Consider the following 24,171-nt stretch of genomic DNA (forward strand, 5'->3'; position numbering starts at 1 on the left):
AGGAATAGCAGCAATTTTTCCTCTCTCTCCCTCTCCCTCTCTCTCATGGAAAGCACGTCTGCTGCCACTGTGCCATGAGACTCTTCCTCATCCTCATCGCTCCATCGCAGACTCAGAACTGCAACAAAATGTTGCAGCGCATCTTCACCCATTAACAGAAATGCACCTGTCTAACCATCCAGCCACAGTCCTCTAGGATGCTAGAAGCTGTAACAGGTTCCTGGGCTATTTCACCTTCCTCTTTCCTCATTCTCTCCCCATGTTTTTTTTTTTTTTTTTTTGTATGGCACTCGGCATCCCACTGCCAGGCATTAAGCATAAAGCCTTCTCGGCCCTGTTTTTTTCCAGGCCCGGGAAATCCTTGTCCCTTTCGCAGCTCTTCTCTTTGTCCTCTCGCCTCCGGTGCACTGGTCCCGTTGGCATAAGATCGCTGCATGTGCTGTTAGAAGGAAAGATGTCAGCTTGGTATATTGCATGACCCGCCGACTTCACGAGGCCCGCATTTGGCACTCCTGCTCCAAATCTTGGCTGTGCTCTGATTTTTCTGTGCGGGATGAGTAGCTCGTCGGCCCCTGTGAACCGCTGTGTGTGGTTTGCTTTCCCGGTCCCTCAACTGGCGGGATCTGAGAGCAGATGCTAACGCTTCAGAGGTGCTCTTCTTACTCCTAAGGAGCCCACCTTCGCTGCTTCAGGAGAGGCGATGCCTCTCCATCTGTTTGGCCCCTCTTTTTGTTGTTTCCTGCTCTTGCCAGGAAACCCCCCAGATTCCCAGGTTGCTCGGAGCGGTTCAGTGGGGCTTTTTGTCTTGGTTGTGGGGAGAGAAATGCGGAAAACCGTCCTCGCGGCTCCTTTTGGCCGGCACCCAAGCCTCGCTTCTCCGTTAGCAATTTGGAGCTGCTCTTCTGGCAGCTGCTGTCTCAGGATAACAGGTTTTTTGTTTCGAAGTTGGCTTGGAACATCCACCCGGGCCGTCCCTGGCACATGCGTCCGACCTGGTTCTCGTCAAGGAAGGCGGAGAAGCTGCGTGGAGGCAGACGGTCTTGCCCTGGGGAGCAAAAGCTTCAGTGGCAACGCTTGTGCTGTGCGGGCTTTTGTCAAGAGGCCGGACCTGGAAGCGTTTATAGAGCGTGCCAGACTCACCACATGTGCTGCCCCTGTCCTATCGCCGACCAGGAGCATCTTCATTGGTGGGATGAGCTTCCTTTCACAGCACCCTGGCCAAATTCCCGCCTGACTTCATTCAGGTTGGAGGCTGAAGCCAGGGCTGAGTTAAAAGCACTCACACAAGAGGAAACGGATTTATTTGAATTGGACAGGGAAGCAAATGAAGCGGGGGGTAAAGTATCGCCTTGCGCCTCAGCTCGTTGGTCTGTCTGTTTCTTCATTCACACAGTTTGAGTCACTTCACTTATGTACAGCCTATCGATCAAGCCAACAGTAAAACTGTGTCTTTGTTTACACCAGCAAAGGGAGCTGCTCCATGGGTTTAGTTTCTTCCTGGAGGCCACCAATCCGCCTGGAGTCAGATCCATGCCATGTGAAGACATTCTGCTGGAAGGAAATGTTTTTGTTGCTGGTTTGGGCCCCCCGAAACCTCCTTACGGACCCTCCCTTTGCTCTTTGGCGGCTTGCTAGCTCTTGCATCCATGGCTTGTTTAAGGAGACGTCTGAACCCGGAATGCTGGCTTGTTGGGGAGAGACTCGTTCTGGGTTCGGACATTACGCCAGACCTAGGGGCAGAGCAACAGGAGCTGTGTGAACGCGCACACGGGCAAATAGCTACATGCAGGGGAGCGATTTCCATGGGATTTTTCTAGGGGGGTTAAACCTGCCACAAAACAATCTCTTCCCAGCAGGATGGAACTGTCCAGAAGCGATCCGTAGTAGGTGGAAATGACAGAGCGGCAGTCGATGATCAGCACCCTGGCTTGTTCAGGACAACACAGCTGATAAAGGCTGAGGTCTCAGCTGTCAGTCCAAACACATCTTTCAGCCCATCTTCAGAAACATGAGGACTAGAAACTTGGCAGGGAATTGGGATTCAGAGGAAGCTATCACATTTTGTGTTTCCGTAGAAACATAACCTGCATCCAGTCCTGGCTGTGAAGGCCAGTGTGTCTATTTGGCATAATTCTATTTACCCTTTTTAGGAGGTAGGGTGACAGCTTCCATCCACTGTTCCCAGATCTCTGGAATCCCTGCTGAACACACCATCACAGTAGTATGTATGTATGTATGTATGTATGTATGTATGTATGTATGTATTTGGGGTATTTCTAGGCCATCCAATTGCACTGAGTCTCTGGATGGCTCACAACAAGATAGTCTTCCAGAAATTTACTGGGCACTGCCCGCATCCTTTAAGGCATCGTCTAACCTAAAGGGCTAGAAATATTTTAAATTAAAATGCAGAGCTTCCCAGAATTCTAAAATGGTAGATTTCAGCACCACAGTTACACACTCCTGGAATTCTCGCAGCCCAAATGTTATGACTATATTGCAGCAATGATAATTAGAATTACAGAAACAGGGTTTAATTCCCTCTGCCTCTTTTCATCTTACCTCTATTGATGATGATTTCTTTCTGGTTAAAATTTAGGTAGAAAGCGTATATGTGTGTGTGAGAGAGAGAGCGCAAACGAACGCACTTCTAAAATGCATATGCCACCATATAAATAATACATTCTGTTGCCATTCTCTCTATTTTTGATTTCTTGGCTCTGAGGGCTGTTCTGGCAGAGTGCCATCCCTGCACAAGAGCAAAGTATCATTAGGCTTGGGCGAGCCATGAGGTTAGCTGAGCCCTGAAACCATTTAGAAAAAAGGACCTTACGGGGTGAAAAACCTCAAAAACAGGCTAATGAGCCCCAGGATCCTGGACAGACAAGTTCCATGCATTGCGGTGTCGTCGGGTGTCCTTGCAACAGGCAGGCCACGATACAAACATGCTTAAGAAATCATAACACTGTCAAATATTTGCTTTGTTTTAACTGGCTTCTTGTCTTTCCTCTCCCCTTCCTCTCCCTTTTCTCTCCCTCCCTCTCCCATTGTTTTAGCGTGATCAATAAATCTGGCGTGAACCGAGTCGTATGGAAGAGGCCTTGCCTGACACACAACGGCCCCGTGCGGCGAAGCACCGTGATCGATCAGATTCCGTTCCTGGCGGTGGCTCGCGCCCTCGGTGAGTACCGGCCTGCCGGACAAAGGATGCGACGCTGGGGGAGGCAGTTGGACTTGGCTGCCGGGCTGTGATTTATGCGAGGTTGTCGCCCTTTTGCAAACTGGAGGGAGGCTGCATTCCAAGGGGAAGGAGGCAGCCGCAAGCGGGTGCTGTCGATGCGGCGCTAACACGAGCGTAAGCCAACGCCTGCGCTACGGCGACGGCGCTTCCAAGCACTGGGTTTCCTGGGAAATCCCGTGCATTAGCCTGTATGACTAACATTATAAAGCGTTCGTTCGCACCAGCGTCGTGTCAGTGCGTCTACGTGCTGGATTCTTCCCCACGGCTCGTAAGTCCTTCGCCTTTCCCCATTGGAGCAAGCAGGAATTATTTGTTTACGTGCAAATAGAGTGTGGTTCGAAGTGGAGGGCAAATGGTTTTGATTTTGGAGGGCAAGTGATAGTTTGTCCAGTCCAGACATGGGGGCAAACTGAGGCTTCCACAAGTTGTGAGCTAGACGTGAAGTTGTGCCTAGCCTGGCTGAGCTAGGACGTGGGCCTCCTTTGGACAAAAGCAGGGCCTCATCCGGGGTGGCACCACAGCTCTGGAATACCCCCCCCCCCCCCCGGATGCTTATCCATCACCAATGAAAAACCTCCTTTTATCAGTAGCTTAATTTTTATTGCTGCATGCCTTCTGCTGGTTTTTAGGCTACTGCTTTTGGGGTGCGTTGTTGCGTTCTGTTCTTTTCTCAAAACAAAAACCCGATCAGAACCCTGCCCTTTGTGCTGATTCATGTCATGCGCATGCTGTTACACGGATAAGATCTGGCAACACCGACCGGAAACGTGCATTCGCTTCCACTGGCAAGAGGGTGCCCTGAGTAGGGCTTGGCTTCGGATGCTCCTGGAAGTAGAACCGAAAGAGGCGGCTCCCCTTAATTTCCCCTATCTCTCTGCTCTTCATGGGCCCCCCAAATCTGTAAGCCCTACTTCGCGCGTTTGTGCTTCACCTCCATTTATGGGGTGACTCTCCTCTACGTGGCACTTACTAGATTGGTCTGCTGGCTGGGGTTGATGGAGGTTGTCGATCAACACATCTGAAAGGGGCTGGGCTGCAGAAGGTGCTCTTGGCGGTTTCAGGGGAACGGGGGGTGCTGGGGCGGTGGCACGAGCCAGAGCCGCCCAGTTTGTCTCGTCCCCGTTAGAATCAGCTAAAAGGAGTCGTGTGGCTTGATTAATGCATGGAGGAAAAACAGAATTGTGGTGGCTTGTGCATCCTCCATCTTCAGGAGCAGTCTGCCTTTGAATACGAATTGCCAGGAGGGGATTTTGGGTGGGACCCACTTGGAATACTGACCATCCATGGGGTGCCTTCCCGATTTCCCAGAAGTCAGAGCGGTGTGGCCCAGGGACGGGTATTCTGCCTGAGAAAGCAAATACGTGGGTCTGAGCCCCAAATACTGTTCTGCTCCACGTGGGGCTCAGGGTCATTATCGGAAATAACAAATGGCATCAGAGGCCTCCATCGGTCTGGTCTCACAGCAAACTTACGATGGTGTTTAAAAAGGTAAAGAGAAGGACTTGAAAGGGGCGGGATGCCAGGAATGGCGACCATGCCGGAGAGCCTCGATCTGCAGGCTTCCCCCTCGCTCGTGGCGCATATCCCGGGCACAGCCTCTGCCATGGCGGGGGTGGAACGCCTCCTCTCACATGTGCCTTAGAAGCCCCTTTTCCCCCACGAGTCGCTCCGTGCGCCCTCCCCCACAACAGACCCGCACATAACCTTCCTCGTGGGGTGCCCCGCGCCAGTCGCGGGGGCTGTGTGCGTGCCCACAGGAGAGCGCTTTCATGGGCAGGGGGCACGTCGGACACGGCGAGGCGGGTCTCCCCGCGCATGGTTTCGGAACGCCATTGTCAGAAGTGGGCAAAGCAAGAAATGGCTCCCCCCCCCATGCCTATTGTAAGGAAATGAAAGCCAGATGGACACTAGCAGATGGCTAGTGTTTTAATTATACACTTTGTCGAGTTGAGTTAACCCTTCCCTCCCCTTGCCTCCCCTCCCTGCCAGTTTGCCGTTGGGATCGCGAAACACAGGGCCGCCGTGAGTGCCTGGGAATCAGGAATCCCTCTTGGGTTCTGGTCAGAGCCGCTGGTCCCCAATTAGCATGGAGCCAAAGGGTTTGTGCGTGCTTCCCAAAGTGGTTTGTTCCTGGCCAAACGAGCTTTGGCTTTCCAGCGGCATTTCCTCCCTGCCCCCCCCCCCAGCCTTTAGTGAAAGCGTTTGCAAAGAGGGTGCTGTGCCTGATGTCTCCGGTGTGGAGGGGGTGAGAGCGGGGTCTGTATGAAGGGAACTGGAACAGGAGTACCTTTAATCTGTGTCAGGATTGCAGGAGCTGCCTTGCTTGTTTGTTTTCTGCTGGAACCCCAAAGTCCACCCAGAATTGGTAGGTGGAAAATGGCAGCTGCAGGCGGAGGTACCGGTTCCCTCCTGTTTTCCTCAAATCACGTACTCAGCTGACTTGCTTAGGCAAGCACAAATCTGCCTCGACATCAAGCAAATGCGTGGAGGCAGGCAAGCCCAGTGGTGTGACTTGCGCCCATTTTACAGGTGGAACGGCTGTGGGTGAGTGGCGGTAGCTTGTGGAAGCTCACCCAGTGGTTTGGTTGCTTGTGCCTGTGCACCTCCTCCGTGGAGAAGATACGGAATTGTGTCGAAGTTGGCGCCAGTTGTGCAAGCCAGTGGCTGCATCGCCAGTTGTGCAAGCCAGTTTGCTGGTAAAAATGAAGTTGTGTGCGCTTGTTCTGTTCGGGCTTTCTGCAAATGCAAAAGCAGGTGTGGACTGGGCAGCCGTTGCAGGGAGTCTGTGGTTTTTCCTCTGCTCCCTCACACCCAGAGGTCTGAGGGCCAGATTTTGTCATTGCTGGAATTCTGTACCTTGGCGGTATTGCTTCAAGCTGTTGGAAGGCTTGGGATGCACCTGGATGAAAACTTCTCTGGCTCCACACCTTGCCTCCAGCACAGACCTGCATGGCGGGAGGGAGGCATTTAGACGACTGCGTTTTCCACTCATTTTCTCCCAGGCATTTTCTCCCTTTGCATCTTCCCCCTTTTCTTCTATTTCTAAACAAAGGCAGTTAAGGAAGAAAAGGAGAGGTGAGCCAGCAATACCTTCTGATTGTTCTCACCTGACTCCCTCTGCCTTATAGGATCCTTAAGGTTTCTTAATGCAAATGTAACACAGAAATCTGCTCTTTTGATTGATGTATTAATTTTTATTGCACATCGTTAGCTGCTTTGGAAAGGACCCTTCCCCGAAAGTTGGCTTGCGGCGGTTTTGAAGGCGTACATGTCGAGGAGGCATCTGGGTGAAAACCTGGCCATGCTAGTTTTCAACATGGAGGCAGATGTGTGGTTCCATTATTTTTGTACAGAGGGGTATCTGTTCAGGGAGTTTCCACCTGAATGTGGTACAGCCCAGTCACTAGCTTGCCCCTTCGGTGAGGATTTGGCTCTCGCCGAATGTCTGAAATTCATCCCTGCCTGGGCCGACTCCCAGAATTTAGAAAAGGGGGTTTCTGTACTCAGATTGTCTCTCTGTCTCTCTGATCAAGGCTAGCGCATGCCATTTCTTGGAGCCGTTTCCTCCCTCCCACTCTCCTGCCCAAAATTGCCTTTTCCCTTCCTATCAGTGGAAACTCGGGAATATAATCGAAAGCAGCATGTGCGGCCAGCTGCGGGGATTTGGACTCGTGGTGCTGAATTTATGTGCTTCTCCCGTCCACACACGTGGAGCTGTTTACCTTGCCGGAAATAACTCCCATTCCCCCACCCCCCCTTCCTCCCCATCCAGGGGCCTCCTGGATTTGGAGTGTGTACTACTTCTCATTCAGCAGCTTAGAGATTCTTTTTCCCGCTGTTGTACAAGAAGCAAGAAGAGCTGTGTTGACTGTCGCACCCACTTTCTTCAGCCTCGCTTTCCCTCCGTCCATCCTTCTTTCTCTCTTATTGCTCACACGGAGCCCCAGCGCCTGTGAGAAATTACGTATTTACCGCTTTTTTTATCCTGTTCTTCCGTTGATGCCATCTGCCTCCATGAAGATTAGGCAGGAAAAAAAGAGAGAGAGAATGAGAAGTCCACAGATATCTAGTAAGCTTTATAGCTGAATGGGGATTTGAACTCGGGACTCGTTAGTCATAGTTGCTGCTCTTACCCGCTACACCACACTGGCTTTCTTCCGCGCAATCTCATGCTCCCATGAGAACGGGGATGCTCCCACCTGCATCCCATTTGCACAATCTTTCTCTTTTAGCAAAATCTACCTTTCACATCATAGCAGGGGCAAGAGAGGGCTTTTTCTGGGTTGGCCTCCAAGCTGTAGAACTCTCTACCGAGGGGAGCTACATTGGCTGCCCCTCCGCGTTCCTGTTGCGGAAAAAACGTTTTTATTCAGCCACAAAAGCTAGATTTGTTGCCGAAGGGCATCTAAAAAGCTGACAGGTGCTTTAATTGCACCAGTGCTTTTGACCGAGTCTTTAAAAAAAAAAGTGCTCCTAGATTTCTTGTTTTTATGCTGTGTTAAACCAAGACCTTGTGTTTAACCTGCCTTGAATTTGGGCAGAAAGGGTGGATGGAAATCAAGCGGGCAGCCCTCTCGCTCCGGCTTTGCCTCCTCTTGCGGCTGACTTCAGCTGGCGGCGTCCTGCATCCCTCGGGGAGGTGGGACGAGCCTCTCCTGGCTTGGCTGCCCTTGTGCACACACAACGGTCCCTGCATGCCTTGTGTGCTGATCGCACACGGTGCCTTTATGTGTGCAGCGGTGCAGCCCAAGCACACATTTCCTTTGTCCCCGCACAGAAGACGGGCACGAGAGAGGCAAAACCAGCGCAGTCGTGGCCAGCCGTGCCCGGTCCTTCTGCACGTGACGTGGAAAAGGGCCACCGCTTGTGCCCAAAGCAGGATTGCAAGCCACGATTTGGAACGCGGGTTGCGCACGTACTTGGCCCCTGCGAACCTCGAGGGGCTGGAACCGTGACCCCACAGGGCGATGGTGGAATGGGGGGCCACGCCTGCTGGCCGTGCCCCCAGCATCCGCACACGAATTGGGCAGGGGGCTGGCATGCAGGTTTGTTGTAAGCTGCCCCGAGGCTTCGGCGAACGGGGCGGCATAAAAATTTTTAATAAATAAAATAAATAAATAAATCTTCCCCGTCGCACCTTCTTCCTGGCCTGAGGGATGGTTTAGATGGGGGATCTTCTTGGAGGGGGCAGTCCAGAGCCAGGGAGAAGGACTCGGCACCGTTGCCTCTCTCGCCCCACCGTCCTGTCCACTTGCGCGACCGGATCGATCGCGCAGCGACGCATCGCGTTCCTGCGCCAGGGCAGCTTGGGGTTGGCGGAGTGTGAGCGGCGTGCCCTGGCCCGGGGAACCCTATCAAGTGTGTGTGTCCGCACTGCCAAAACGACAGCCAGGGTGACTCATTTGTGTCAACAGAGCGATGTCGTCACGAGCGAGGCATCTGTCGCTCACACGCTTTGCCAGGACAGGCTGACTTCGAGCTCGGGGACCCGTTGCTTGTTTATTAGAGCCCACGAGGTCTGCCAGCAGGAGGAAAAGACAGGCCGTTGACATGAAACCATTCCAAGCGCAGGAATTTCTCCTGGGAAGGGATGCAGCCCGGGGTGTCCTGCCTTCCCCAGGCATTCTTCGTTTTGAGAGTATTACCTGGAGCTGTTGGGGCCAGTTTTGGAAGCCCCTGGGCATGGCTCCTTCCACGGACCACTCCCCCAGTGTGCCGGCTTTCTCACCACCATGGTCACCCACAACTCCCATCATCCCCCACCAATTGGGGGGCGCCAGCGTGGGGAAGGCTGCTTTGGAAGCTGTGCCCCAGTCCCTTCTAACCCTCCCTGTCTTTTTAAGTCCTTCGTAACCCGGCCTGGCTCACCGATCTTCAACCTGCTTTCTGCCGGCCCTGCTTGTCTTTCCTGAGCCATAAAACAGCCTCCCAGAATTTGGTACCCTCCAGGATGTTCTGGACTACACCTTGCATTCTCCTTGAGCAGTGGCCGTGCTGGCCAGAGCTGCTGGGAGTTGTAGTCCAGAAGAGCACCAGGTTGGGGAAGTCTGCTCCAGACCAAAGGGGACTTCTTTGGCATGAGCTCTCTCTCTCTCTCCTTGTATTTCTTTTTCTTTCCTTCCCTAGTGGGATTTAAGCTCTTCCAATCCTCCCACAGAAGGCAATTAAAATGAGATGCTCTTGCCTGCCTCCCATTCTCCAGATGAGGTCCTCCAGTAAAGTAGCAGGTGGAAACTTAATTGCAGGTGGAGAGGCTTATGAATTCTCCAGTCGTGTCCCAAACCACACCTTGACAGGTTGTGTAACCTGTTATGCATGTCACTCCCTCTAGTAATGATTGCAGGCAGGTGAGTGCCAACTCTTTTTGAGAGCTAATGCGGCGTCTACGCACCAAAAAGACTGGCACTGAAACAGGGCACGGAGAAACTGGAGGGAGGTCTTGGCCGTAAAACAGTTGCTAAAATAACCGAAAATGCATGGACCCGGTTGCAGCTGGGTTGCGATGCTTTTTGTCTGTCCCAAAGTGGGGTTGGTTTCTTTTCATGAGAGGTGCCACTCCTTGCAAGTTGAGAAGGAAGAGAGGCCTACAGCTTCCAGCCGGCCCCAAACACCTGCAGCTTCTCCCTGTTCAAGCCTGACCCCCGTCGGCAATGTTTGTCCAGCATTTTTAGAAGTCTTTAAAAGTATGTGGTTCTTTGAGTGCTAACATTTGTATGGAAAGTACATGGTTCATTCCTCCTCTCTTACTTCCCTCTGGTTTCAGTAGGACAGGAAACAATCTCTCTGGATGGCCCTTTGTCTCTTAGAGGAAGGCATAGCTGATGGGAAGGGACCCACACAAGGTGGTCCTGGCTAGGAGAGGGGATATGCCGCAGCCACCTGTTGTAGATGCCCTCACACCCGTGTGCGTCTTTGTGGGTGGATCTGCCGCCCTTCGTTCGAAAAGATTTGTCAGTGTCATTGCTGTGGCTAAGAAATGTGGTACCCTACCTGGAACAGAGCTCGGCAGTGGGATGCTTTGAGAGCCCAAGGCCGTGACGCAGTTAACCCTTGGAGCGAGATTGTATAAGCAATCCAGACCTTTCAGTTTACTTTTTATTTTTATTTAAAACTTTTCTATACCGTCCACCACCAAATAGTCTTGGGACGGCCTTACAACAGAACAAACTAAAGCACAGCCTCAATTCTGTGCAACAACACCCCAATGAAAACCACAATCTAAACCTTGGTTGTAGTTGGCAGTGCCCGTGAATTGTTCTTTCACTGTTTGCTCTCTGTGTGGATGCAGGAGTGTTTTTAAATCCTCTTTTTGTGCAGGTTTGCCACAGAAGCGGGAAGCAACCATGCCCAAACAGTTCGGCTCCAGGGTGTGGTGCTAACTTGGTGGCAATCCTTCCTTGTGTGACTGGGGGTAGGGGATAGGGCGTGCGGAAAACACATGCAAATATTTTCGCAGATTTGTGGAACCCCAGCTTGCAGCTGTCTTCTGGGGCATTTCAGCTGCTTGATGCTTGCTCATGGCCCGATCTGAATGAATGAGGAAGGACAGGGCTCGGGGCCATGAAGGAGGAGATTATCTCACACCGGCATCCTAGCATTAGATAAGACGCTGCAGTATCCTGTTGCAGCCAAAATGATGTTCAGCAGAGGGTGAAAGACTCACTCCTTGTCTTATTGCCGCGTAAGCTTTTGTGGGCTGAAGCTCTTCCTCGCTGGAGGCGCGGAATGGTGCCCTTGCTTCTCTGGAAACACGGGACAGAAAGCAGAATCGGTAGATGTGGGATTATAAAACTTGACCTAGAACAATCCCTGTGTCTTGATCCCTGGACATGTTGGACTTGCTGTCCAAATTGGGTCTGACCCAGCGCAGACGCTGTGCAGAAACATTTCGCGAGGGTTGCAGCTCAGCATTTGCAACAGCGTCAGATAAGTGTGGATTTCTTTGAATCTCTGGACTGGGTAATCTGTTATGCATGGAGGTTTCCTGATTTCCCATGGATTACTTGGCCTTGCAGATGGGTTTTCTTTACTTTCCAGAATTTTTCCTGACCTTCGTCATTGAAAAATACATTTAAAAAACACTGGGTGAGGTGAAAATGGGCATTTCCCTCATGTTAAACATGAGGGATGGGGTGGGGTGGAAAGATTTGGGAAGGGCTTGAGCAGTTGCCGAAGTGCAATTTTGTGCTAGCGTGAACAGACGCACGTTCAAGAAATGGGAAAAAGTGGGTTCTGATCATTGTTGGATGGTGGAATGAAAGCAAAATGCTGACGGATCCTTATACCAAAGTCCCCACGTCCCTCGAAAGAGTTAATGGCTTCCCAGGGCACCGGGACTGAAAGGTCGCATTTGATGAGGCCGAGCTTTTAACTGTCCGTGTTGCTTCCTGCACCCTTCTCGATCCAGGAGACCTGTGGAGCTACGACTTCTACACTGGGGAGTTCGTCGTGTCCCCCGAGCCCGACACAAGCGTGCACACGCTGGACCCTCAGAAGCACAAATACATCATCCTGGGTAGCGATGGATTGTGGAACATGATCCCGCCTCAAGAAGCCGTTTCCATGTGCCAGGACCACGAAGAGAAGAAGTATTTTATGGTGAGCTTGAACGGAACGGTTCTCTGGGTTAGATGCACGTGTGCGGACACGGCAGGATGAGCCGTGCTCAGAGAAGGAGCTGTCATTAACCGGGAGGGAGGGCACGGAACCCCTTTCCGGCCAAATTCCATTTCAGAAATGGCCTCTCGGGCATGAGCTTGGCTGAAGGGAAAGTATGAAGACCCCAAATTCTGGTACATTTAAGCCCAAGACTCTTGCTGCCGTTAAGGAAGCCTTGGCAACAGCGTCTCCCAAGGGCTCCTCCAAACTTCTGCATCGACCTTTGGCCTCTGGAGGCCAGGCAGGTGCCAACCTTGCATTTTGTCTGGTTCTTCCTGAAGGCATCGTTATTTCAAGAAGCCTTCCTTGGTTGGCCAGCCACTCCATTAAAATGTGCATGCTTTGATATAGTTTTTTTATTTTTGTAAGGAAAATTAACACATTTCCCTTTTTGCATCACAAATCAATTGGTACGCTGTAAAGCAGTAAATAAAAGCTGCAAGTAAATACTGAAATAAACTTTCTCAATGGTGCATGTAAACAGCTGTTGGTTACAATAAATCGGTTGTAACCTGGGACACCACAGAGGGGCACAAGCTAAGCTTTGTTTCTGAAGTATAGTTTGGCAGGCGCTCTGGACCTGTCCCCCTCCAGGTGCTTTGGCTGAGCTGCCTGCCGTGTTCACCAGTGCTCATGCCAGCAGGGGCTGACGGGCAGTGAAGTCCAAGACTTCTTGAAGGCACCGAGTTCTAGAAAGACGAGTTGAGACGTGTGTAGAAGGCAGGGAGGGGAGTCCTCTTAACGCTGAACTATGCTGAGTTTCTAAAAAATCTTCATTGTGCTTTAAATTGCTGTACGCTGCCTTGATGGCTTTTCAGCAGGTGGTTGTTGTTAGTTGTGAAGTCGTGTCTGACCCATCGCGACCTCATGTACAACACTCCTCCCGGCCTTCCTGTCCTCCACCTTCCCCCAGAGTCCACCCAAGCTCACGCCGACTACTTCAGTGACCCCATCCAGCCACCTCATTCTCTGCCGCCCCCTTCTTCTTTTGCCATCTATTCTTCCCAGCATTAGATTCTTCTCCAGGGAGTCCTTCCTTCTCATTAGGTGGCCAAAGCATTTGAGTTTCATCTTCAGTATCTGGCCTTCTAAAGAGCAGTCAGGGTTGATCTCCTCTAGGATTCAGCAGGTAAGTCCATGTATAAATGTTACACGGCAGCTTAACAAAGGGTAGAAAAGCCCGGGAAGATTCAGATGACCGGAATGCAGGCCGGAAAACCAGGAGGGCCGGGTGTGGCCTGCAGGCCTGGCAGTCCAGCCCCCCTTCCCTGCTACAGGATGGCTGATTTTCCCCCCCCCTCTCTTCTTGTTCCCGTGAAACTGAAGGGTGAGCATCAACAGTCTTTGGCCAAGATGCTGGTGAACCGGGCCCTGGGCCGGTGGAGGCAGCGCATGCTCCGGGCGGATAATACCAGTGCCATCGTGATCAGCCTGTCCTCGGGCCGGAGCAGCCGAAGTAGCCCGGACAGCGAGGAGGAGCTCTGCTTCAACCTGGCGGAGGGTCCGGCCTACAGCAGCCCCGAGATGTGGGCAACAACGCCGTCGCGCTGCTCCACCCCACCCGTCAAGGTAAAACCCGCGTCCACGAGGGTCCTTGTACTGCTGTTGCCACCTCGGTGCGCAGCGGCTCAAACGGGGGCTGCATCTGGTCGCAGAGTTAAGGGAAAAGGTTATGCTAGCCCTCAGAGTGGTTACTACTTTCCTTGTAATATTTCTTATTATTAAAATTATATATATTAGATTTATATCCTACCTTTGTTCCTCTGGCAAGAAGCCCAGGGCAGTTCATAGGGCCTTGCTCCACGGAACAACTCTGTTTAGCTAGAGAGTCAGTGACTGGCCCATGGTCATTCAATGAACTTCATGGCCAAAAGAAGATGGGGTTCCCAAGTGTCTGAGTCCCAGTCCAGTGCTCTAACGGCTGCAGCGCACTCCTCAGTTTCAAAGCACCGTCTCTTTGCTTAAGAGAGCTTGGGAACAAAGACTCAGGGATGCTGCCTGTCTGCCCCCCACCCACCCTTCCAGGCTTGGAGGGACCAGTTTTACATTAATCGGAGACATTCGGTATGGTGTTGTTCATGGAAATGATGACTACAACTTCTCAATCAGAAGAAGCATCCCTTTGCCTAGGAGGCATTGGAAACACATCATCAGGGATGCCCGCCTGTCCCATGATCTCCTTGGACAAGTCTACTCAGCAGGAGAGTTAGAATGAGACTGTTTTTTAAGTGTAGGGCAAGGACATATTTTTAATTCCTTCACTGTATTCTGTCCAAATTCCACTCTTTTCAGGCGAGGTACCGAGAAAAAAAGAATATGCAGGTTTCTGCTTCACGCACACTGATTGGCTTGACAAACACTGATTGGCTTGACCCCCACGCTTTACAAACACTGATTGGCTTGACCCCCATGATGGCACCGTGAAAGGCCTTGCCCCCAATATTGTGCCTAAAACACATTTCCTTTAACCAAAAAGAGGAAAGCCTCACACAGCTGCTGATGATAAACAGATAAACACATGACCTATGTTTGTGGGAGGAGCATGAGCAAGGCTGATGACTGAGCTAGCATTTTATTTGCTGCCAGGCATGTCTGTCATTCCCGGTGCCAAGCTGGAGGAAGTCAGGCTGGCACTATAGCTTGTGAAATAGTTGTGGGCTATTGAAACCAGCTAAGAAGAAAGAAACTTAAAACTATAGTTGTTTTGAAGTAGTTTTCCATCATAGTGCAAGTAAATGTTTTTGCTTGTTGTATCCCATGGGTGGCATCCCATCGAACTTAACACCCCATTCATTTCATTGGGTCTGCTCTAAATAGGGTTCACAGTGAGTAAAACCCCAATTGGTGTCAGGTGGATCTTCTGCAGAGATGAGGTGCCAGCACAGAGAAGGCCCTGTTCTTTTGTCGATGATGACCCTGCACCTTTTATGGATGGAGTAGAGAGACGGGCCTCTTTCTCTGATGCTCTTAAAGGAGGTGGATGTGAGAGGAGACCCACCTTTGTATATGTGGGTCTCCAGCCGTTTAGCTGAGGGGCGGCTGGCATAAAACTGCTCACTCACGAGTATTCATTCAAATTAGCAAAGCACAGAGGTTGCTGATTCCAAAGCCGGAGCTGGAATCGTGCCCCACTTTGGGGACACTGTTAGCCGAAGCCCCCTGGCTGAGGGTCCCAGTCTACCCACTGGAGCCCAGGGGGCAAGAATTCGTTCCGGATCTGCTGGTTCGTCTCCTGGTCAGGTGTCGCAGATCGCAAGGAAATTTGACTCCCAGCCCTGTATCCACAGCCCTGGCAGACTCTGTCCTCTGCGTCATAAATTATATTGATGAAATAACGAATAACAACAATTACTCCATCGCATTTATCTCCTGCTGTTTTTTCCTCTTGCAAGGAATCCAAGGCAGCTTACAGAGTCCTCCTCCTCCATTTTTACCTTCACAGCAACCCTGTGAGGTAGGCTTGGCTGAGAGCGAAGGCTAGGCCCAGAGTCACCCCATTTGTTCCATGTGCTTCTCCCCCATTCTCAGGCCATCCCTCCGCACACCTTCCCACATGCCTCCTGGCCTTTCCAAAGGGAGGAAAATTACCCCCGATTGCCCTTCAACTTCCCTTTGCAGCGGCAACCCTTGTTGAAGATTGTCGCCGTGTGGCAATAAAGCAGAGAGCAACACGCCCCAGGAAATCCATTCAGGGTCAGGGGCGCCAGTTTCTTCGCTCTCGTGCCTGGATGAGGAGACATTTATCTTCCTGTCCTCCAAGGCTGAGGGCGTTCAGATTGTCTGCTGCACCAGAGTGGAAGCAAGACCCTCCTTTAACTCGGTGCAGGCGGGCAGTCATTTAGAAGGCGGACGGAAACCTCCCCGCTATAAGTAGAGGTGCCATCTTTCCTTCCGCTTAGCAGCTTCCCAACATTTTGTCATCTGTTCCCAATTGTTCACGTTGGGGGGGAACATTGGCCCTGCATTCCCATCCGGCGGCTTTGTTTCCAGAGAAAAGACCCTCGCTCTATGCAGTATTCTCCCCGCCATTCCCCTGTTCGTTTCTGCGGGAACTTTTGCTGCCGCCGTGGGAGGGGAGCTTCTGGAAGTCCTTTGTGCCATCCTGTTATCAGAGGGGAGGGGAATCGCGCTCAGCGGGGTGTTCTGGAGCAGCCGGCAATTACCGCAGTGGGGCCTGAATTGCTCTTGCTCCCCCAGAGGCTTTTGAATAGCTGTCCTTTTGGCAAAACAAGATGGAAAAGCAAAGATTTGGATGAGGTATTTAATGCTCTGTGCAGATGCAGCTAATAAAGGGGACACTGGGTCTTCCCTCCCTCTGAGCGCTCCTTCTCCCTTCCGTTCCCTTTCGCGCTTCTTGCTTTCTTTCCCTCTCACCCTCTCTTCTGCCGACCTTTCTCTCTCTTTCCTCTCGTTCTCTGTCAGGCCTCTCTCTCACTGCTGCTCTCCTCGCGCGCCTTTCTTTCCTCTCCTTGCTCCCTCTGTTTTTTTTGCGGGGGAATCTGTCGTTCACTCCCCTCCGCTCTTCCCCACTCTCCTTTCTACCCTGCCTGCTCCAGCTTTGAACAATTGCAGGAGCCGGCGCGAACGTCCTCGGGAAAGACGATCAGGTGGTCACGTGTGCTTAGCCGCAGATTTGGAGGGGGATTAAGGCGGGCGTGTGGGGAAGAGAGCTGCCGAAAGACGCACTGCTGCACAGTGACGCTCGTTCGGGGAGCGCTTCCGTGGGCCCCCTCCCTCCGTCGGTTGGCCGTCCCACCACCGCTGTGGCCAGCCCCTCTCCATGCGCAGGTCGCAAGAGCATCCTCTGCTCCCGCATCCCACCCCTGCCCTCGTACAGGGGGAGAGGAAGGAGACCCAGCCGGTTGCAGGGATGGCGATCAGCAGTGAGCCCAGAGGAAGCATAGGAGCAGCACGAGTCAGAAGGGGCCTCCCGGGCCATCTAGTCTGACCCCCGGCTCCAGCCGGCTCCGCTCACGACATGCCCGCCGTGCGCATGTCCAGCCTATCCTTGAATGAGGACGGGAACCCGAGACGGGTGCCCATCCTCGCCTGCCTTTGGAGCCGGCTCCGAGGACCCCATGAGGTTGTCCTCCTTTCCTGCCAAAGGGCAAGGAACAGGATGGGGGGGGGCAGGTCCTGGTGTAGAGACGGCCGAGCCGAGCCCAGGAAGGGGCTTTTCGAGGAGGTGGACCAGGCCCCCTTGGCCATCAGAACGGGGCAGGCTTCCGCCCAGGCGAACTGGGGTGTGCGGCGCAAGAACAGGCAGCCAGGCAGCAATCTCGGGGAGGCCAGGTGAAAGAGAAGACGAGGAGGAACGGGAATGTTGCCCACTGGGGTTCCCGCAGCGGCTCGGGGCCGACCGGGAGTGTTGCTAGCAGGGGCGCGGACCACCTTCCGCCCAGGGGCCTGGTGCCGTTCCGGAAAAGCTCCCGGGACTGCGTTCTGATGGCCCACGTCGCTTCAGCAGGGGAACAGGCGGAGGGGTGTGGCAGAGGGACCGGGAAAGCACCCATGACGTGGGGAAGGGCTCAGTGTAGGGGCCTGAGGTGCAGCACCCGTTTGCACGTCCAGGCCCAGAGCCGGGGCGGGGAACCTCTAGCCTCTGGGTGTGGGGGGGTCCCGATCTGTTTTTCTGGGGTTTCTCCAGATGGCCTTGCCCCTTCCCTGCAACCACCAAGCATCAGGGGGCTTCCTGGCAGCCATTCATGCGGGGTTTTCCCCCCCACTTCATTCTAAAAACTTCCAGTACTCATCGGAAGGCTTGGGAATGGTCTGTAGGAGTTTTAAGGTTCAGTGGGCTGGTGTGTTTTGCATTTTGGCCGCCCCCTTTTATCCTTGGCCGCGCCTGCTGCTGTAACTCCCAGGGAGCTACCCGGAGAAGGAAAATTTCAGGTTGGACGGGCTTTGAGGCCACTGGCTTGGAAGGACTGAGGCGGAAGGAGCAGAGGGGGAGGAATGTTGCTCCCTGTCTCGGTGCTTCGGACCCCAAGTGAGCCCATGAAGCTGATGGGAGGGAGGTTTCGGGCAGAGAAGAAGAAGGACATCCCCACAGGGCAGGGAGTTTAGGTATGGGACTCGCTTCTGCAGGTCGGAGTGGCAGCCCCCGGTTTGGCTGGCTGGACAGATTCGTGGAAGATGGACACAAGTCCTGGAGGCTGCGTGCTTCTGTAACCAGATGCTCTTGCGTTTCTCTCCCGCTGGCGGGGGCCCTGTGGGCCTGTGCATGGCCAGAAGTCTGGCCGAGGTGGGCCCGTGGTCTGATCCAGCGCGTCTCGTCTGACTTTCCGCGTTCCCCCCCATGATGTGATAAAGATAAACGAAGCACATACATAAGAAGCCCCTCCTCTGAATCCCGCCTCTGCCCAGTTTTTCTCTCTCAGTGACAGCCTTCCTCTCATCTGCAGCACTGGGCCACCTAACAGGGTTGTCGCGCGACCCTTAAAGGGGCCTTTTGGGCGCTGGCAAAGCTGCAGGTCAGGCCTTCCGCGACTCCTGGCTGTCTGGAGGGGCTGGACCGTCTTCGGGATGGCGGGAGGCACCGCGCTGGGCGTATGCTAAGTATCGCGTTTCAGTACCCGCTGAGTAATTTGGTACCCTCTGTCCTCCAACAGAAAACCTGTGTGTGTAGGAGGAGGAGAGGCAGGCGGGCACGAGGCCAGCCATGGGGCAGCAGGAGGTGGGGCCTCGGAGCCGTGCACGTTATGACTCGGGGGCAGAGAGGAGGAGCGTGGCCCAGAGGAGAATAAATGCCGTGATAACACAGTCTGAGTGCCGTTGTGCGTTTTTGGGGGCTGCGAGCCCGGCTGCCCGGGCGGGACCTCCCCCTGCAAAGGGGAGACGGGGCGGCGTGCGGAGGAATGGAGGCCTGGGAGCAGCAGCTGGCGGGGAAGTGGTCCCCCCGCCCCGATGCAGCGCCCACGGCTGCCCTGTGTTGGCGGCAGGAGGGGGAAGGCCGAGCCGGGAGGGGAGACGGGGATCTTGGGCCCCACAGAATCAGAAAGTCCTAGACGGGGACCTCCTCATGCGGGGGCAAAGTCAAGGGAGCCAGTTGGGCTGGAACGCTCGGCTTTTTCTCCAGTCAGGGAACAAACCCAGCACTAAAGAGGAAAAGGAGCAGGCAGGCAGCCCTGTCCTGCCCAGCACTCTCCTCGTCTTTCTTGTTTGCTTTCATAATAATCTGTTATTACTATTACTATTAAAAGCCAGCCCAAGTCCTGCCCCCTCGTCTCTGCCAGGGAGGAAACCTCTGAATGGGAGCGAGCAATTATTTCCTGCTTCCTACCTGGCTCCTGCCACGATTGTGGCTTTTCATACCTGCTGATACTCCAAATAAATAAATATAAGAGCCACCCATCAGAAAGAAGCAACGTGCAGACAGCCAGGTACAAGTCGGTGGGAAAAGAACTTACTGATTTATTTATACATGCATTTATAGGCAGCTTATAACAGCCAAGCCCTTCCTGGTCGGCTTACAGGACATAACTTAAAAGAGGCTTCGGCGGCATGAGTAGAAACTGAAGTCCTTTTCTAAAAAGAAGCCGTGGAGCAAAAACACACAGGAAAGAACTTCCTTAGGCAAGGGAACTCGAACCCCACCACCAGCAGGTTCTTCTCGGAGGAGACGGTCCCCCAAGCATCCAGGTCCCCATCCGTGCAAGGCCACCAGGTCAAGAGGGCCCAGAACAGGCGAGGAGCCCAGCTGGCCGTTTCAGCCACGCGAGCTGAGCCATGGGTGCGCGATTTCGGGGCGTGTGCTGGAGCCCCTGCTGCGGGAGGAGCCGTTCTGCCGGCGGCAAGCCCTCCTGCCTTCTCAGCATTAGGCTCGCTCAGTCCCCATCCAGTCGGTTACCTGCTCTGGCCACGGTGCAGACTGCCAGCATTCCCCCAGGACGCCACAGGCAGGCAAGATCCGACTGAGCACTGGCACCCTGGGGAGGCACGGTCGGGCACTGCCCAGGGGCCCCTTGACCAGGCGCTCCCGGGGCGGCTCCGGCACCAGCTTTGTGGCCTTGTGCCTGGGCACCGGCAGTGGCGGTGCAGAGGAGGGGCGGCCGCGGCCTCTGGGTTCCCTGGGTGTCCAGCAAGCAGGTGACTGCAGTGGAGAGAAGGCAGATGAGGAGCAGTCGCCTCTGTCATGCTGGGAGGGGGTACTCGCACAGGGAGGGGGCTGAGGGGGTCTTTTCTGCACTGTAGAAGAGGGCCCCCGATAGGCTTCGAGGGCTGCTCCCCTCTGAAGAAAGGTGATGATGTTCGGAGAACGAGGGGGATGAAGAGTCACGGTGGGAGATGTGGGGGAGCCGGGGGGGGGCTTCCTTCACGCAGCCCGGGGACCTGCTGGAATCTGCCATCCCACGGAGCTGGGGCGGCCAGTGGCTTGGAGGACTGTGGATGGGGCAGGGCCCTTCATGGGGGAGGGAGGGAGGGTGACTCTGGCCTCAAAAGCCTTCACTGAACAGCAGGGGCGAGGAGCGAGCACTCCAGCACCCATGCCCCACAGGCTGGCATCTGAGCCCCTGCAAGGACGGACTAAACCCCCCCCACCTGGTTTGTTGGATTACAGCTCCCATCAGGCACAGCTCGCATGCCCATGGCCCGCGATGGGCCTTTCACCTGATATAGCAGGGCTTTTCTCCCATTCTTAATGGCCATCTGGAGCCATTTGAGGTCCCGGAGCAGGGAGACGGGCCTTGGCTAAGGAGAAACAGCTCTACCAGCCCAGCCACGAGTGCGCAGCTAAGCTGTCCTGGACCAGAAAGGGCCAAACAGCCAGAGCATCGGTTTTGTCACACGCCACTGGCTGCTGGGACATGTCGGTGCAGTTAGCTGCAGGTGAGAGGCCTGCTTTGAAGCTGTTTGCACTTGGTAAGAAAAGATGAAGAGTGCTTTGCTCGCATCTTGGCAGCAGCAGCTAAATCGGCAGTTGAACCGCTGCGATGCAGTGACGGGAGCACTGGACTGGGAGCTTGGACTCTGGAGAGCCAGGCTCGGGTCTCCACCGAGCCATGAAGCTCTCTGTGACGTTGGGCCAGCCACTCAGTTTCTGCCTAACGTACCTCGCAGGGTTGTTGTGAGGATCAGGTAGCAAATGGGAGGCTTACGGGGGCTGCTTTGGGTTCCTTGCAGGAAGAAAATAGCATCAGTCAGCATAGGACATAATCAGCAGCCAGCAGACTGGGCGGCACATGGACTTGGAAGGCTTTGGTACAGGAAGGAAGCTTTCCCCGGTGCTCAAAACGTGATGCTGTCACTGTCCAAATGCCGAAGGAGAGATCAGGGCACAAGACCTGCTTCCCGGTTGCTGCAGGACCACGGACTGCAGGTCGCGGCACAACCAGCTGCGTCACCTCAAATTGTTTAAGGATGGCACAGGCAGCTGCCGGATCACTTGGTCCCGAGCCACTCGAGGCTTTCTGTAGGAGCACAGACGTTAGACAGGTTGCTCCCAAGCCAGTCTCGGTGGTATTTCCAGTTGATAAAAGCCCCAAGCCACGTGTGACCAGCTGACCAGCAAGACCGGTCGCTTCCCCCTGTGTAGACCCGCTGGACCAGTGGGCGTCCCAGGTGTCTGCGCCACACAGTGCAGCGCTCCGTTTGGGGAGCAACACTACCCAGGGCCCTCCTTGCGGTGGCACCTCCCCCCGGACAGACCTCTCCTTTGCAGGACCTCCAGTGCTGGCCATCGTGGGCCTCTGACGGTGATCGCAAATGCAGCTTGTGTATCGTGGCTTTCCCCTGCCGTTCACCTGCCCGGGCTCCTGTGGTGTAGCGGCTGGAGTGCTGGATCGGCACCGTGGAGACCCAGGGTCGCCTTTGCACTTGGCCCGAAGCTCACTGGGTGAACACGAGCCAGTCACCGCTGCCCAGCCTGTCCCGTCTCGCGAGGAGGAGCGCCTTGCCTGCTGTCTTGGGTCCTTTGCAGCAGAAAGAAAGGCGGGCCATAAACGCGGTGTAACAATGCAATAAATAATCATGGAATAATAATAGACTAAGACACATGGTGTGCTTTTGCAATGATCCGTTGTTTTAGAATTGGCCCACCATGGCTTCTGGAATTTTTAAAACAGGAAGCAGTTTACAAATAAAGGCATCAGCGCCCTGCGTAGCGTGCAGAGGAACCCGGATTCACTTGGCAGCATCTTGGGGTGAGGCTAGGAGGTGCTGCACGAGATGGGTGAAGGGTCTGGCTGCATATGCAGCTACTTCCTCAGTGGCAAATCAATACAGATGAGAGACCTCGCCACTGCAAACCCTTCCGTAAGATTAGTCTTCAGCGATGACGGGACTGGGGACTTGGTGCAAACAGCCTTGCTTCCTAGGAGCACATTGGATATCTGTGTTTGTGGATAAACGGTGTCTTCTCTTTGATCCTGCCAGGTTTTCGAAGAGGACTTGTGGCCACGACTGAGCTCCCCCGAGACTGTTCCTTTACTCACACGTAGCCACGCAGTGTTGGGTAAAACCTCTGAGCTGCTCAGCAGCGAGGTGGCTGCGAAGGGCAGCGTCCAGTCGGCCACGGCGTCTCCCAGGGGGACACCGCCGCAGGAGGAGAGCTGCAGCAAAGCGCTGGGGCTGCGGGCCCGTGAATCGTGCGGCAGAACCCCCCCGGGGGCCCTTTTCCCCTCCAACGCTGGGAACGCGGGCACAGACCCGAAGGCCTTCAAGACGTCTCCGAGCGACCCGTCGAAAGCACAGGACCCCGAGCGGAATCCAGCGACGGCAAGCTTCAAAAGGACATTGGAAGAGTCCAATTCAGGACCAGTAGTCAAGAAATACCGGCGAGGGCCAACGCGGAACGTTGGAGCTCAGTCCGAGACCCTGTCTTCCACCCCCCAGCACAAAACTCCCAGCAAGCTTGCCATGCGTCGCAGCCTGCGTGGACAGAAGCAGCTGGGAAATCCATTGTTCCACCAGCCCCGGAAAGCACTGTGTGTTTGCTGAACTGATAGCTGGAAGAACGCCATCTTTCCTGCCCAGGTCAACGTTATGAAGTCTTGTTGCAGATACTCCGGAGTTGCAATTCTCCCTTTCCTGTTCATGTTTTATTTTTTAATTTTAAAACAAACGTAGAACACTTTTTTTTTGTTGGTATTTGAACAGCTTTATCTCAACTTTGTTGCTTGCTTGTAATATAACTGTGAATTTTGTAGACGTGGATGATACAGAATTTTCTGTAAAGAATGTGTGTAAATTTATATTCCTTCATACAAATGTAGTTTCCCCACCTAACTTTTCTCTCACGCAATTTTTACAACAGGGCTAAAAACAAACAACTCTCCACACACCTTTGAATTTAAATGATTAATTTTGTTCTTTGGAGTGGGGAGGCGGTTAATTTAGTACAAAGTGATGAATTTGTATAAACTTCTCGTGATGACCTTGCAACTTTTTAATGAAAGTAAATTATTAAACAGAATGGAAGATATGTATTTTCGTAGTACTTAATATGTTCTGCCTGGAGTGTGCCCTATTAGAGAATATAACACTAGGTCTATTTTCTTTCTTTCTGTCTTTCCTTCTTCCTGTCTTTCTTTCTTAACTTTTAGAATTCTCTATTCAGAAAAGAAATGTACACAGAAAGTATGTTGAGTCTTCTTCAAACCACTCAATGCTGATTTCTGTGTTTAATTAAAATACTATGCAGTACTTCTCTTGGCTTTATTTTGGGAGGGGGTAAGATCAAGGGCCAATATTTTAGCTCAGAAACAAAAATATGAGATTTCCTCCATCACTTCATAGGCCCCAGTTCTTTGGAACTGGTTTTTTGAGGTTTTCTCTTAGCAACACATTCGGGAATAATACACATTCCTTTCTACAAGCACGGGATATTTTACTATTTCAGCAATGGCTGGTGCTCTTGATGGTGACCTTTCCATCACGGGATCTTAAGTTATTGGGATGATTTTTCTAGTTTTCTTTGCATATGTGGACCATGTATACTTATAATGAAATAAAATTAGCCAAAACCCGTGGGACTTTCTGATTCTTTCTCTTGCCAATTCTTTCTTAGAACAAACATGCAAAATTGCATGCAAAGGTGGCATTGTGCCAAGTGTGTATCACAACACAACAGAACTCACCCACTGGCAGAGGAATTGAGTCTCTGTGTGTAGTGATGTTGGGACAGATCTAGAAATGTTGATCTGCAGGATCTCGGGTGAGAAGATGCCGCCACTAAATGCCCAATCAGTCACCTCTGGCTGTTTCTGGGTTTTAGGCTGCATTGTATTCAGCAATTTTTTTGTGTCTAATCAGCATCACACTGTCTAATTCAG

The 24,171-nt window shown here is 53.1% G+C and overlaps 1 protein-coding gene across 2 annotated transcripts in view; it reads left to right on the top strand.

Annotated features, from left to right (window-relative positions):
* PPM1D (protein phosphatase, Mg2+/Mn2+ dependent 1D) overlaps positions 1-23,868 on the top strand; it is a 32,277-nt gene extending 8,409 nt beyond the window's left edge. Inside the window, exons 3-6 of one of the 2 annotated variants that reach the window (XM_044430190.1) lie at positions 3,057-3,181; positions 11,649-11,839; positions 13,226-13,468; positions 22,274-23,868. In XM_044430190.1, coding sequence (XP_044286125.1) covers positions 3,057-3,181; positions 11,649-11,839; positions 13,226-13,468; positions 22,274-22,837 — 1,123 coding nt within the window. In that variant the 3' untranslated portion in view covers positions 22,838-23,868. Of the gene's footprint in view, positions 1-3,056; positions 3,182-11,648; positions 11,840-13,225; positions 13,469-18,510; positions 18,770-22,273 lie in introns of those variants that run through there. The other variant, XM_044430191.1, reaches the window with a different exon arrangement.
* Positions 23,869-24,171: the final 303 nt, after the last annotated feature.

Source organism: Varanus komodoensis, unplaced genomic scaffold (assembly GCF_004798865.1).
Source record: "Varanus komodoensis strain SLA01 unplaced genomic scaffold, ASM479886v1 scaffold20_1, whole genome shotgun sequence".
In the NCBI taxonomy this organism is placed as follows: Eukaryota; Metazoa; Chordata; class Lepidosauria; order Squamata; family Varanidae; genus Varanus; species Varanus komodoensis.